The sequence below is a fragment of the Scardinius erythrophthalmus genome (genome assembly GCF_964197995.2).
Source record: "Scardinius erythrophthalmus genome assembly, chromosome: 16".
Taxonomy (NCBI): Eukaryota; Metazoa; Chordata; class Actinopteri; order Cypriniformes; family Leuciscidae; genus Scardinius; species Scardinius erythrophthalmus.
This window is the reverse complement of record NC_138236.1, coordinates 4,727,784-4,741,172: the sequence shown is the minus strand read 5'-3', so window position 1 is coordinate 4,741,172 and position 13,389 is coordinate 4,727,784. Positions and strand designations below refer to the sequence as shown.

The window sequence follows — 13,389 nt, the reverse complement described above, 5'->3', positions numbered from 1 at the left end:
CCAGCCAACAAAAATATGTTCTAAGAACGTTTTTCTAGCATTCCAATCAAGTTATAAAACCGTTATGATTATGAACGTTCAAAACATCTATGTCATAAAAACGTTCCATTCCAATGGAACATTTAATTTGATCATTTTGTAAACATTATGGGAACATTAGCCTATACATTTAAATGTTATTCTAAACCAGGGCTTTTCAAAATTTTAGATGCCATGATATTTTATGATGATTCGTATGAGAGGGACTCCCATCCTAAAATGTAAAAGATAGCTTTATAATTTTATGTACAAAGACCCAATTAATACTGTGAAAATTGTATATTATAAATGTGTAAACTATTTAGTTTCTATTAGCCTACTTCATTGAGTTTGTAATTCACTGTTAGTTGCAGATTTAAGTAAGTTGTATTTTTATGTGTAGCCTATTGTATTTATTTTTTATATAAAACATTTTTTAATCAAATGTATGAATATATGCCTATTATTTATTCATTTAAATTCATTTTATAATCAATCTATTTATTTAGTATAAGTTTAATCTTATTTTTATTTATTTGTTTTTACATTTTACACTGATTTTCTTATTTAAATGAAATTTTATTTATTTTAATCAAATGTATTAATTAATTTATTTATTTATTTTACTTAAATGAAATTGTTTATTTTAATAAATAGACTTTAGTTAGTTGGATTAATCCTATTTTTTTCACACAAATTTTTTTTTAGGTAACATCCAACGTTTAAAGTAAAAACAAAAAAGGAAGTTTTTGGGAAGAACTGGTAAATGTCATGTATATATTCTTACAAAAATATACCATGGTAACAAGTTTCAACCAGTGTTGTCTAGAGTAAAATCAGAAGGGAAATAAGTAGTTGTTGTTAAGAATATTGTTAAAATCCCAGACCTGAACCTCACGATTGGTTGAATCAGATCTAATTATTATTATACATTTTTTTGGCACATGACAATCAGAAGTGAAAAATCACAAAACACAACACAATTAATGCCGGCAAGAAAACACTTTATGGAATTGTATTGTTTTACTACCATACATTACGAACACTGCACATTTTTCTTGTCCTGCATAAACAACATAACTAACCTGTCCTTTAGCATTGTGATGTGGTGTACACTCTGTAGACTACAGATAAGGGTGCACATGGACACCATTTATGAGGGTAAATCATCAGATAGAATCTCGTGTGTCCTTTCTTTGGATTTTTTCAAAGCTTCCTTCAGTTCGTCCATCACAGGCAGACGTCCCTCGTATTTGTTGGTTTCGATAGACTTGAGTTTCTCCTGGTAGTCTTCCGGCAGCCCGTTCTGCTCCGCACCCATCACGATAACCTGCAACACACAAGCCACTTCGTTTCTACACACTTGAATTCTATTCTGTGTTCTCAAACTCCATTTTCTGATGACAGGCAAAAGTCTATTCTGGTCATTTAGAAAAGGAAGAGTAAAGCGGACAGCACATATCGGTTTTGTGTCCAAATGTCTGTACGTCTAAAGGCAACAAGTGATGATTTTTATTTATTTTATTTTTTTTATATAATTTATTTATAAACTTTTTCAAAGCATTAACAGAAAGCTTCATACAAGTAAAGTAATAACTTTTTTCCTCATAATAACCCTTTCCGCCATAAATATAAAAATAATATACATAAAATATTAAGACAACAATAACAATAGTAGTAATAATAATAAATAAAAATACAAAATGGTAATTAAACTTTAAATAATGTACTCATTTACAAATGACAACAAGTGATGATTATTTAACTGACTTTTTTCTTTACATTTAAAGATTTTTTTTCTTTGAATTGCTTTTATTCCTCTTCTGCAAGTCGCTTTAGATAAAAGCATCTGCTAAATGCATAAATGTAATGTACACTACCATTCAAACGTTTTGGGTGGGTTTTAAAGATTTGTTTTATGTTTTTGAAAGAAGTCTCTTCTGCTCACCAAGGCTGCATGTACTTGATCAAAAATACAGTAAAAACGGTAATATTGTGAAATATTACAATTTAAAAGTGATATTTTTTGTGTGAATATATTTACTATAAAATGTAATTTATTCCTGTGATCAAAGCTGAATTTTCAGCATCATTACTCCAGTCTTCAGTGTCACATGATCCTTCAGAATAATTCTAAAATGATGATTTTCTGCTCAAGAAACATTTATTCTGCTTCATATTTTTGAGGAAACTGATCAAAAAAATTAAGATTCTTTGTTGAAAAGAAAGGAAATTTGGAATACAAATAAATACATTATAAATGTTTTACTGTCACTTTTGAATACTTTAAATGCTTTATTGCTGGATAAAAGTAAGAATTTCTTTTTTTTTTTTTTTTTACTGACCTCAAACTTTTGAACTATAGTGTAAATGTAAATTTTAGATTAAAATGTAAATCAATGTATAAAGGATATCTTAGGTCCTGTCACCAGAAACGTTTTTTATTATTATTATTAGTATTAATCACCAGGGCCGGTTCTAGACATTTGGAGGCCCTAGGCAAAATTCATGTTGGAGGCCCCCCACCCCCAATAAAAAACACTTGAAACAAATATGATTCCTAACCTTTTTATTTATACAACATTTAATTTTAAATTTAGTATATTTTTACTTACACAGTACATAAGTTTGGACAAATTACTATTTTTAATGTTTTTGAAAGAAGTCTCTTATGCTCATCAAGCCTGGATTTATTTGATCAAAAATACAGAAAAATAATATAGTGAAATATTATTACAATTTAAAATAATGGTTTTCTATTTTACTATACTTTAAAATATATTTCTGCGATTCAAAGCTGAATTTAGTGTCACGTGATCCTTTAGAAAACTTTATAATATTCTGATTTATTATCAAATGTTAGAAATGGTGCTTAATTTTTATTTTATAACATGTGATACTTTTTTCAGGATTTTTTGATTATTAAAAAGTTGTTTTAAAAAAGTTTTCACTATCACTTTTATATATTTAACACATCCTCGCTGAATATTCCTGTTTTTTTCTGTATTTTGATCAAATAAATGCAGGCTTGTAGACAGGGCCGTTTCTAGCCTTTTGGCACCCTAGGCAAGATTCCTATTGAGTAATAAGGAACCAAACCCCCCCCCCCCCCCCCCCCAATTAGAACTTTGAGAGCTAAAAATTAAGAGCAAATATATAAGTATTCCTATGACGTAAAATCCATATAGCCAATAATATGTACTGTATAAATTAAAATGAATATTTCAAGAGTATATTTTACATTACACTATAGTATAGGAAAATTACAATATTTTTGTCCTAATTTCTTCACTTGCAAGAAATAAACCCTTTAGCTTTTATTTTGGAGAAAAACACCAGATCACCATGCTGATTGCGTGAGCAAAGTGCGCACTTTTCTTTAAATCACGCAGCATAAACAGAATGCCTGTATAGGCTACTTAATTAAAGTCTTGTGTTGTTTTATAAAGGCACAAAGCCATATCACGATTTCGATTTTAGTTCGTTGACAAAATATAACGCTAGAAACCTTTATGTTAGGCTATAAATTTTACATCTCATGTGTTGGGAAAAGGGAGAAGAGCGAGTTCGGCAAAAGGCGGATTCGAACGCATCAAAAGCTACTTTCAAGCACCTCACGCCCTATGACCTATGCCACTGTAGATATTTAGTGGTGGGCGCTTAGTGCAAATATACGCTCCATTATCGGAAATGTAAAAAAATAAGGATTTTTCTTCCACTCGCTTGGGCGAGAAAAAAATCTCTTGTTGTGGTGGGGGCTCTCACTGGCGCCCCCCAGCTGTTTGCGCCCTAGGCGACCGCCTAGTTTGCCTATGCCTAGAAACGGCCCTGCTTGTAGAGCATAATAAGAAACTTCTTTCAAAAACATTAAAGATAGTAATGGGTCCAGACTTTTTACTGGTAGCTACTACATCAAAATTTATCTAAGGTAATCTCTTTTTTGTTTAATGAAGATGTTATTGTTCTTGTTGTTATTTTTAGCTGTTTTATTCAGTTTATTCACAGTTCCAGAATCCCACTTCAGTAGATGAACATGAACCTGCTTTTATAATTGTTTTCATAGCTGCGTTATGGGCAGGATTTTTCCCTCCCATTTAATCAATATCTGCAGATATTGTCATATTATTAATATCAGTAATATGATATTATGTATTGCATTGCTACCTTAAATATGCTATACACAAATCAAGTGGAAGAGAAAGATACGATCGCTACTGAGCAGGAAAAAAATTCTAATCTAATATTCGTATAGGCTATGATGTCAGGGTATTATCTAATCATCAGCATCAGAATATAGAAGATAGACCCATAGATATGAGATCCTTTATTTGAAACATTTAAAAATGTTGCAGTGTGTTGGTTTTTTAACTTTGAATACAAACGTCTTGTCTTTTACTTTTGTAGCTTTTTACTAGTCAGCTCCCAACGCGATGTTATTCGTTGTACGCGCAAATTCAAAGCGTCGCGTCTGGGCACGTTAGACGCTCGCGCTCTTTTAAACTCGTAGACTAGACAAACAAAGCGGTGAATGATTTTTCCAGAAATACGCTGATCTACAGTAGCCCACACGTTTATATTTAAAATACATTGCAATCACTCCAAAATCGATGACCTGCATTTCGAGCTGTGCTTCTTTGCGTGCCTATTTAGGCTTTTGCTTCGCACTCGCTGCACCTGATGGATGCGTTCGTTGACCGCCTCTGACCGCCGCTGACGTCCCCTCGGACTTAACTGGCTGGCGCCTCTATATATACAGTCATGGGCTGACGTTAATGGGACGTAATGTAACAGTCTATGGTTAAGATAAACATCGTCACTATTTTTAGTTAATTAATACATTTTGAAATAAATTGTAGATAGGACATTTGTACATTTTTTTTTTTTTTTTTTTGTCCCTCTGTCTGGGCCCCATCCCGCCAATCGGGCCCTAGGCACGTGCCTAGTTTGCCTTTGCGTTAATCCGGCTCTGTTAATCACCATAACTTTTTCATCATTACATGATTCTGCAGTGTCACAAACTAATCTTTACATGTTTTACAAATTGTTTTAAGTGCATGTAACTAGAACAGTGTTTCCATGATGAGAGAGTTATTCATAAAGCCATAACAAGCACAGTTGCCTAATTCGTCTACTTAAAGTAACATGTCCAATGGATAAATATGAAACGGTTATTTTGTGGCAGAGACTCTTGTATAAAAATGATTCCAGATACTTCGGTTAATGTGTTTTTGTTGTGAAGGGCAGTATCACTGACCCAGTTGCTGGCGGCGCTCTATTGTGTCATACTTACAAAGCCGGCCGGGGTAAATGCCAGAAAAAAACACCACAACATTGTCCTTTCCCAGCAGCACAAATAACAAACTCATTCTGTTTTGAAGAATGATATCAGATTACTCTGTTTAGAGAAGCACAAGTTTCTGTTTTTTTAATTGCTTCGAAACACAAGAGGTGCAGGGAAAACAGAATCGGCTTCGTTCATTTATTATTTAAAGCCCCTCTTAATTCAGACGTTTTCGGGTCTTTCGATGATTCAGTGGATCCAGTTCACAAATTGAAATGAGGAGAGTCAGTACATGATGACTGTCCCTTAAATTTACTCACAGTTAGTTTATCTTAAGTAGATGTCAACAGGTGGGACAAAACATTGGATCAGGGTCAAAATATTCAACCTGTGCATTAGGACTTGCAGTGTAAATGCAGCCAAAGATCAAATGTATTTTTCTTGAGATTATCGTCGGGTAGAAAATGCGTCGGATCAGAGGTCACTCTTCCGCCAGACCTCGACTCACGGACAGCCGTTACCAGAAGCCAGTGATTATAGTTTATAAAGTTATAAATATGGATATTATTCTTACAAAAACGCATGGCTTCGCTTCAGAAGGCTGTTATTAACCCCCTGGAGTTGTATGGATTACTTTTATTATGGATGGATGAGCTTTTTTGGGCTTCAAAATCTTGCACACCATTCACTCCCATTATAAAGTTAGGAAGAGCCAGGATTTGTTTTAACTTAACTCTGACTGTGTTTGGCTGAAATATGAAAGTCATATACACCTAGGATGGCTTTAAGGTGAGTAAATTATGGGATAATTAAAATTTTTAGGTGAACTAATCCTTTAATGTTGTCATCTCGAGACTTGCATGGAAGTTTGCTAGTTGAGAAGCACTGATTAAAGCCTCATGTTTGTTGTGACATTACAGGAAGCAGGAGACTGTACCTCTAGATAATGTGGTGACGGTGGCGCATACACACAGCTGTTCATGATGTATGTCCGACAGTGGAGATCCTGGTCACTGGTGGACACGAACACCTCCATTGGGCTGTAAGTCCCCATCTTCACGTTCTCCTGACTGCAGAAGAACATTCAGCACAAATGAGGACCTCCATCATTCACTTACTTCTGCTTACTCCTAATTAGGTATATGCAACATTTTTACATAATGATCTCTCATTTGTCTTTATAAAGTGTGGGTTGTGGGTCTGAAAGCTCCTACCGGTCCAAGGACTCAAGGTCGGTCATGTTCATCCTCCACACGACCCCCCACACCTCTTCACCTGGGCTGTGCTCGATGGTCGCAACACCACCTTGCCAGCGCTGACTCGCGACCCCTTTATGGTTGCCAAACACCAGCTTGTAGTCCTAGAGGAGTTGACAAGTTAGATAGACAGACAGATTCACTGATCTATATGAATTACATATGATCTTATATAGATCAGTGGATAGAAAGGTTTACACCTGGTATTGAGATGCGTTCTGATTGATCGGATCACAAGTAGATGAGAGACACATACCCGTTTACACCTGTTTTAATCCGTCTCTTTTGTCCCCCTTCAACCACTTCTGTCCTGATTTCTTCAAGGAGACGGTCTATAGGCGGGTGAATGTGTTTTTTTTTGTGTGTTTTTTTTGTTGTTTTTTTTTTAGATCACTCGATCTAATGGACAAAATAACTATGCTTAATTTACATGTGAACGCACACAGAGATGATGGAAAAACATACGGAGAGCATCAGCTTTCGTTTCTGCTCTGACAGACACAAGACCAGCCGAACACTGTGAGTGTGTGTTAGAAATCAGGAATGGTGAGAGAACATTGTGCTTGGTACGTTTTTCATCTTCGAACCAAACTTGAATCTTCAGCCGACAAATTTTTAATCCCGTCTTGCTAGAGCTCTTCCCATAATGTTTGTGCATTAGATCAGGAGGCGGAGAGTAGACGGTCTTTTGTGGCTGTTCGAAAACATTCGACCAATTGAGCGTTTACACTACGACAGCAATCCGGTCTAATGCGTTTACAATTACATCTGGAAGTGGTCGAAAGTGGAAAGTGGACAAGCTCAAATCATTTTAGACTGTTTACACCGGTATTTAGAGTCGTCCACTTGTGATCCGATCAAGCAAAACGCATCTTAATACCAGGTGTAAAAGGGCCATAGACAGATAGAATGATCGAATAAATGAACAATAGATAGATAGATAGATAGATAGATAGATAGATAGATAGATAGATAGATAGATAGATAGATAGAAAGTTAAGATAGATAGAAAGTTAAGATAGATAGATAGATAGATAGATAGATAGATAGATAGATAGATAGATAGATAGATAGATAGATAGATAGATAGATAGATAGATAGATAGATAGATAGATAGATAGATAGATAGATAGATAGATAGATAGATAGAAAGTTAAGATAGATAGATAGATAGATAGATAGATAGATAGATAGAAAGATAGATAGATAGATAGATAGATAGATAGATAGATAGATAGATAGATAGATAGATAGATAGATAGATAGATAGATAGATAGATAGATAGATAGATAGATAGATAGATAGATAGATAGATAGATAGATAGATAGATAGATAGATAGATAGATAGATAGATAGATAGATACCTTCAGTTTGGCCACACAGTGAATGATAGCTGATGGATTCTTCAGTTGCAGTCGTTCTTTCAGAAGGTTACTGCCGTAGGCAAAGTACAGGAAGGTTGATCCGTTCCTGTGATCCGTGCTGTTGTCCATGATTGAGACTTCGGAGGGCAGAGGGACTAGGAGGATGAGGAAGAGGAGGAAGAGGAGGGACAGGGTGAGGAAATGGACAGATTTCAGTGGAATCACGGTCGGCAGGGTTCAGAGGCAACGCGAATGGCGTGACAGAGATGGAAAACACCTCTGTTACAAGACCTTTCAGCAACACTCCATTCTCATGCAAATCCATTATGTCCCATTCCACTGCATTCATCCGACACTAAAGAACTTTCCCAACTGTCCCTCTAGTGGAAGCAGCAGGAATAACCTGTAGGGTGGTGAACATTCACCACCTAAATTCAACCCAAAACTGGCATTTTAGCTGATTATTATCATGTTGCTTTCACCTCACTCGTGTTTTAACACATACGTGTGCAAAGTGACTATCAGTGTAGGAGCATGGTGTTTTAATAAATAAAAAAAAGGCATATAAGAACTGATTTATTGTTTTAGGTTCTGTTGGTTTAGGTTTGCTGTTTCTAGACCCTCAATACTCATCCACCCATATATGTTTGATAAAACAAGAGCAAGCGAGCTTAAACAATGAAAACCGGACATAAAGCAGTGATAGATACACATCTCTCAAAGTTCATCAAGCGTTTCATCACCCACCTGCCGAATACAGAAGGCTGAATCCAGCAGCGAGCAGCATGAAGAGGGTTTTACAGGAGGACATGGTGTTTGTTTCAGGGTTGACCTGGTTCTTTGTCGACGGAGAGACGGCTGGAGCGGGACATTTGGACGGTGGGAGGTTCCCTTCCCTCCCCTTTTGTTCTCATCAAACCCGAGGGTCAGATGCTTTTGTTGAGTCATTGTAAATGTGATCCATTCGTGTTTATTGATTAACACATCTTCACATAGACAAACATTGAGCCTCCAGAGGAGCTTCAACCAATCTGAAATTCAGAAAGATAGCTTTTGTGAAATTCTTATGAATAAACATCGGGTAAATATAAATGTGAATATAGATACTATGTATTTTGTAATTTAACAGGAACTGTATTAAACCAAACAAAACATTGTTTATTGAAGCCTTTTGAACCTGTCAATAATTGCCTGAATGTTTGTATCTTTGTCAAATTATTGCATATCTCTTATCTTTAACCCTTGTGCACTGTTCCATTTCTGGATACGGCCTTGTTGGAGCAGGTCAAATTGGATTCAATACAATTCCCCCAAAAATCACACTATGAAAAAAATTGATATTTTCACACATTACAAAGAATAAATAGCAGATATGATTTATAAAAATGTTTTTAACAACTATTTTTAAGACTGCCCCTCCCCACACCTGTGGGACGTGTGCAATAATTTTCATATTTGATTCTCAAAAGAAATGACAGAGCAATAATAGATAAATAGTGATAGATTCTCCATTTGTGATGTGGTGCCAAACTATAATTCATAATCTGGTTCTTTATGTATGTGTTTGTGTGTGTTTTAGAGATTGAATTCAAATCAAATATTAAGATTACTGATCAAACTACCTCTGAATAGGATGTCTACTATTTTGAAAATTCTAGAAAAATATATGGTTCAGATCACTCAACCCATATATGAAAATCGAAAAGTCCTTGTCTGGTCATCAGTAACGCCTGGGTGTTATTATCTAGTGGAAAGTTTTTATTTTATTTTATTTTTAGATATCAACCAAAAAATTGGCACAGAACTTGTTCAGATGTTTGGCTTTGATTTTCTTAGATTTAGAGTTAAACAAGATTTGTAAAATACATATTTAATATATAAAATCTATATTTTTATATTTTCATAAACTTAGACTTCTATAGCTTTTTCTATAACTTTACTTTTAAAACTGTTTTTTTTTTTTTTTTTTTTTTTTTTTTTACTTCTGCAATAATCAGTGACGTTTTGCCTTGAGTTCAACCAAACTTGAGTTTGAAAGTGACCCAAAGTATTCCAGATTTATAACAATTTAAGTTGTCTATGCTCAAAAAGTGGGACTAACAACAGGTTAAACAGTTTTGTTCTTCAGCATTTATTAATCTTAGTTAATATTAATTTCTACATTTACATTATTAAAATCAAAGGTTGTATTTGTTAACATTAATGCACTGTGAACTACATGAACAAACAATGAACAGCTGTATTTTTATTAACTAACATTAACAAAGATTAATAAATACTAATGAACCTCATTACCCCTAAATGGGCCCCATGAACAGCAAGGTCGTACAAAATGTCTGATTGCATATTTTACAACACATCAGCGTATTGAAACTTTGCATGCATGTTCATGACCCTAAATGGGGAAAAGTCAAAACATTTAACAAAAAACAACATAGGTTAAAATTTCAGATAGCTTGACAATAGAAGCAATAGCTCATTTTTGCCATCTGTGGGTGACAAAACATTTTTTACATTAAAATAAGCAGGGGAAAGCTCATTTTTAGCTTCATGGAGTTGTAAAAAAATAAATAAAATAAATTTTATTATTTTGGGTCTGTACAGTTGCCTTAAAATATTAAAATGTCAAATTGACCCACAAACATTACAAACGTAATCGAAATTAAGTGTGTATGTGTCAAAACAAATCAGCGTGTTGAAACTTTGTATGCATGTTCATGACCCTAAATGAGGAAAAGTCACAAAATGTCAAAAATAATTTTTCTTGGCATTTTGAATTTTTCTCATGATTTAGGGTCATGATGAACATAGGTTCGTGAACCGATATTTCCGACAACTTAAAAATCAAAATGGGTCAAATTGACCCGCAACATAAACAAGAGGGTTAAGTTTGTAACACATCTGAAAATAAAAAAAAGACTAAAGCTTCACTGATTTGCACATAAACTGATGCAATGCAATTTAGATGCAATGCCAGTAGATGGGAGTGTTACACTTAAAGGTATAAATAAACGAGACTTGGTCAGTTGATTAATGAATTGCAATGGGTGGCTTTTAACTAGTCTTATTTATAGAGCTTTAATTATTTTCTTCAGAATTCCATGAACAGTTTTGGTTTATATACACGGAGCACTTTAGGGGACGAACTGGTCTCTCGGTTTGACAAGATGTTTCTGGCATGTGGCATCAGATCTGAAATCAAAAAGATTTGATTTTGTTTTGGGGTTTCTTTGTTTAAAAATGTTACACGAACAAGCACGTTCAACTAAAACGTTTCAGGGGGGAAAATACATTCCATGAACGATATAGGCTATAAATACCGTTTTTGTGCTATCATTTTAAATTAATGTTTTGTTAACGTTACCGGAAGAATGTTTGCCAGTTCTTTAAAGTCACTTCCACGTCGCGTGTGTGTGTGTGTGTGTGTGTGTGTGTTCCTGTGCTCGTTTGTTTGTGCGCCTCCCGTTGAGCCGCTTCATGTTCTGTTCCCGTTCCAGAACAACGATGGCGTCATCACTGCGGGACAGAGCGGCTCGAGCAGTGAGGCTGCTGAGACATCAAATAAACCCGGGTCACTCCTGGAGCAAATACACGCGTTTGGGTGTCCTACCAGTGGGATGCATGTGGGAAAACAAGTTTGCATGCAGTTTTACAGCTGTGTCGCCTGCAGAGATCCTCCAATGAAGGAAGCTTCGGTCACATTGTGCGTTATGAGACGTCCGCAGATGGGACGCACCTGTCACTAAACTCTTCCATTGCACTGGGGAAATGTTTCCCTTTCTCGTCTGTTCCCGATTTGACAAGCCAAATACTAGGCCTACTCACTTTATCTCAGTAACCCCCCAGTTATCAGACACTTTTTATTCTGGCAGAATTATTTTAGAATGCTTCATATTATTCTTATTAAATGTTTTTAAGGTTTTGGTTTTAGTTAAATAATGGGAAGTATGTATGTGAATATTTGCAGGCCGAACCTCTTTGAGCTAAAATATTTACTTGAGGTCCCTGTGAGATTTTAAGTTAATATTTCAATAATTTAACAACACATTGACATGCTTTTTCGATGGTTAATGTGGTCACATGACATGCAGTCAAACATAAAATATTCCCTCTGTTTAATACTATATAATATCTTGATTAGCTTTTATTTTAAAATTATTGTTTTATTTGTATTATGATTTAATTAATTATTAGCTTCTCATCAACTCATAAGTCAGTGTGGGAATCCTTGATATATGTCATTTGGTTTTGCATGATGCTGCATCCACAGAAGTCAAGCATTTAGAAATGAATGCCTGATTCATTAATCTCACGTCTGCAGTGCATATTAGTGATGCATGTTCATATCATATTTATAATGTTCATAGCGTACGCTGATTGTGTAAACCAGACTTGAGTTTTTTTCTTATTTCATAAAGTAATGAAGGTCACGCACCTGTGAAAATACATTAAAATCAATGATTAGTCGATTGTTAAAGGACACCCTGCACCTATAGCCTGAAGATGTTCCCCAGCAGTGTTTGCATTCTCAGTCTAAGTGGTTAAAGGTAAAGAAGTCTGAGGTGTGTATGACCTTCATGACCTTTGTCATCCGGGGTCATGACACATGATGATTGTTTTATGGAGCAGAATGGAGCATATTTGCACAGTTAAGTGTTTTACTTTGATTTGTTTTCATTTAAAATAAAATGGAACAGAATCCAGAATGCATTTCTGCAAAGTGTAAGTGTTTTATTTAAGGATATTTATTTACTTCAAATTTTACATTTTTACCCAAATGACGCAGAATGGAACTTTTTTCTGAGCTGTTTTAAACATGACACATTATCATAAAATGCAAAACGTCTATTTCATGTGACCAACAAGTCCACTGGAGACAATACATAAAAAAAAAAAAAAAAAAAACATCTATGAGCAGGTGGTTTTATAGGGGAGGGATATTCTCATTCTTCAGAGCATTTGATTGGACAAAAGTTGTTCAGGATGATGTCATAAATATTTATGCAAGTCAAAAGTTTTCAAGAAGAGCAAGATTTTACATTTTAACTGGATAAACCTGCTAAAACTTGTAGGACAACAAATATCGATTGAAGCGGCATGGACTGAAAACACCTTTAAAGCCTTGATTTATTACTATGTCTTTACAGAAAGTATCGGCTCTTTACAAACTCTGCAATAAAAAGACGATAATGAATGTCTGAGGAGATAACTCACTACGATCAAACATTCACCTGAATTACGTAAATAAACTCAGCCAGTGAGACTTTCCGTCCCTCCCTCCGGCTTCATTAGAAGACTCCCACTTTACACTCCAAGTTTAACTTCACATTTGCACACTGGACTTTGAAATATTCCCAGACTCTGTCGTTCTCTGGGGATTTGTCTGTTTGTAGACTGCAGTGTGACTGATCTCCTCCTGTGCGAGCTGACAGTGTTGAAGGACATTATCATCATCATCATCATCATC

General features: G+C 35.0%; 1 protein-coding gene across 1 annotated transcript; it reads right to left on the bottom strand.

Moving 5' to 3' along the window:
* Positions 1 to 1,003: 1,003 nt before the first annotated feature.
* On the bottom strand, positions 1,004 to 11,604 carry ggctb (gamma-glutamylcyclotransferase b). Its single transcript, XM_081389129.1, has 6 exons — positions 11,287 to 11,604; positions 8,670 to 8,953; positions 7,923 to 8,077; positions 6,514 to 6,659; positions 6,237 to 6,369; positions 1,004 to 1,348 (listed from the first exon to the last, which is right to left on the bottom strand). The coding sequence occupies exons 2-6, from the start codon at positions 8,731 to 8,733 to the stop codon at positions 1,172 to 1,174; spliced, it is 675 nt and encodes a 224-aa protein (XP_081245255.1). The 5' UTR covers positions 8,734 to 8,953; positions 11,287 to 11,604; the 3' UTR covers positions 1,004 to 1,171.
* Positions 11,605 to 13,389: the final 1,785 nt, after the last annotated feature.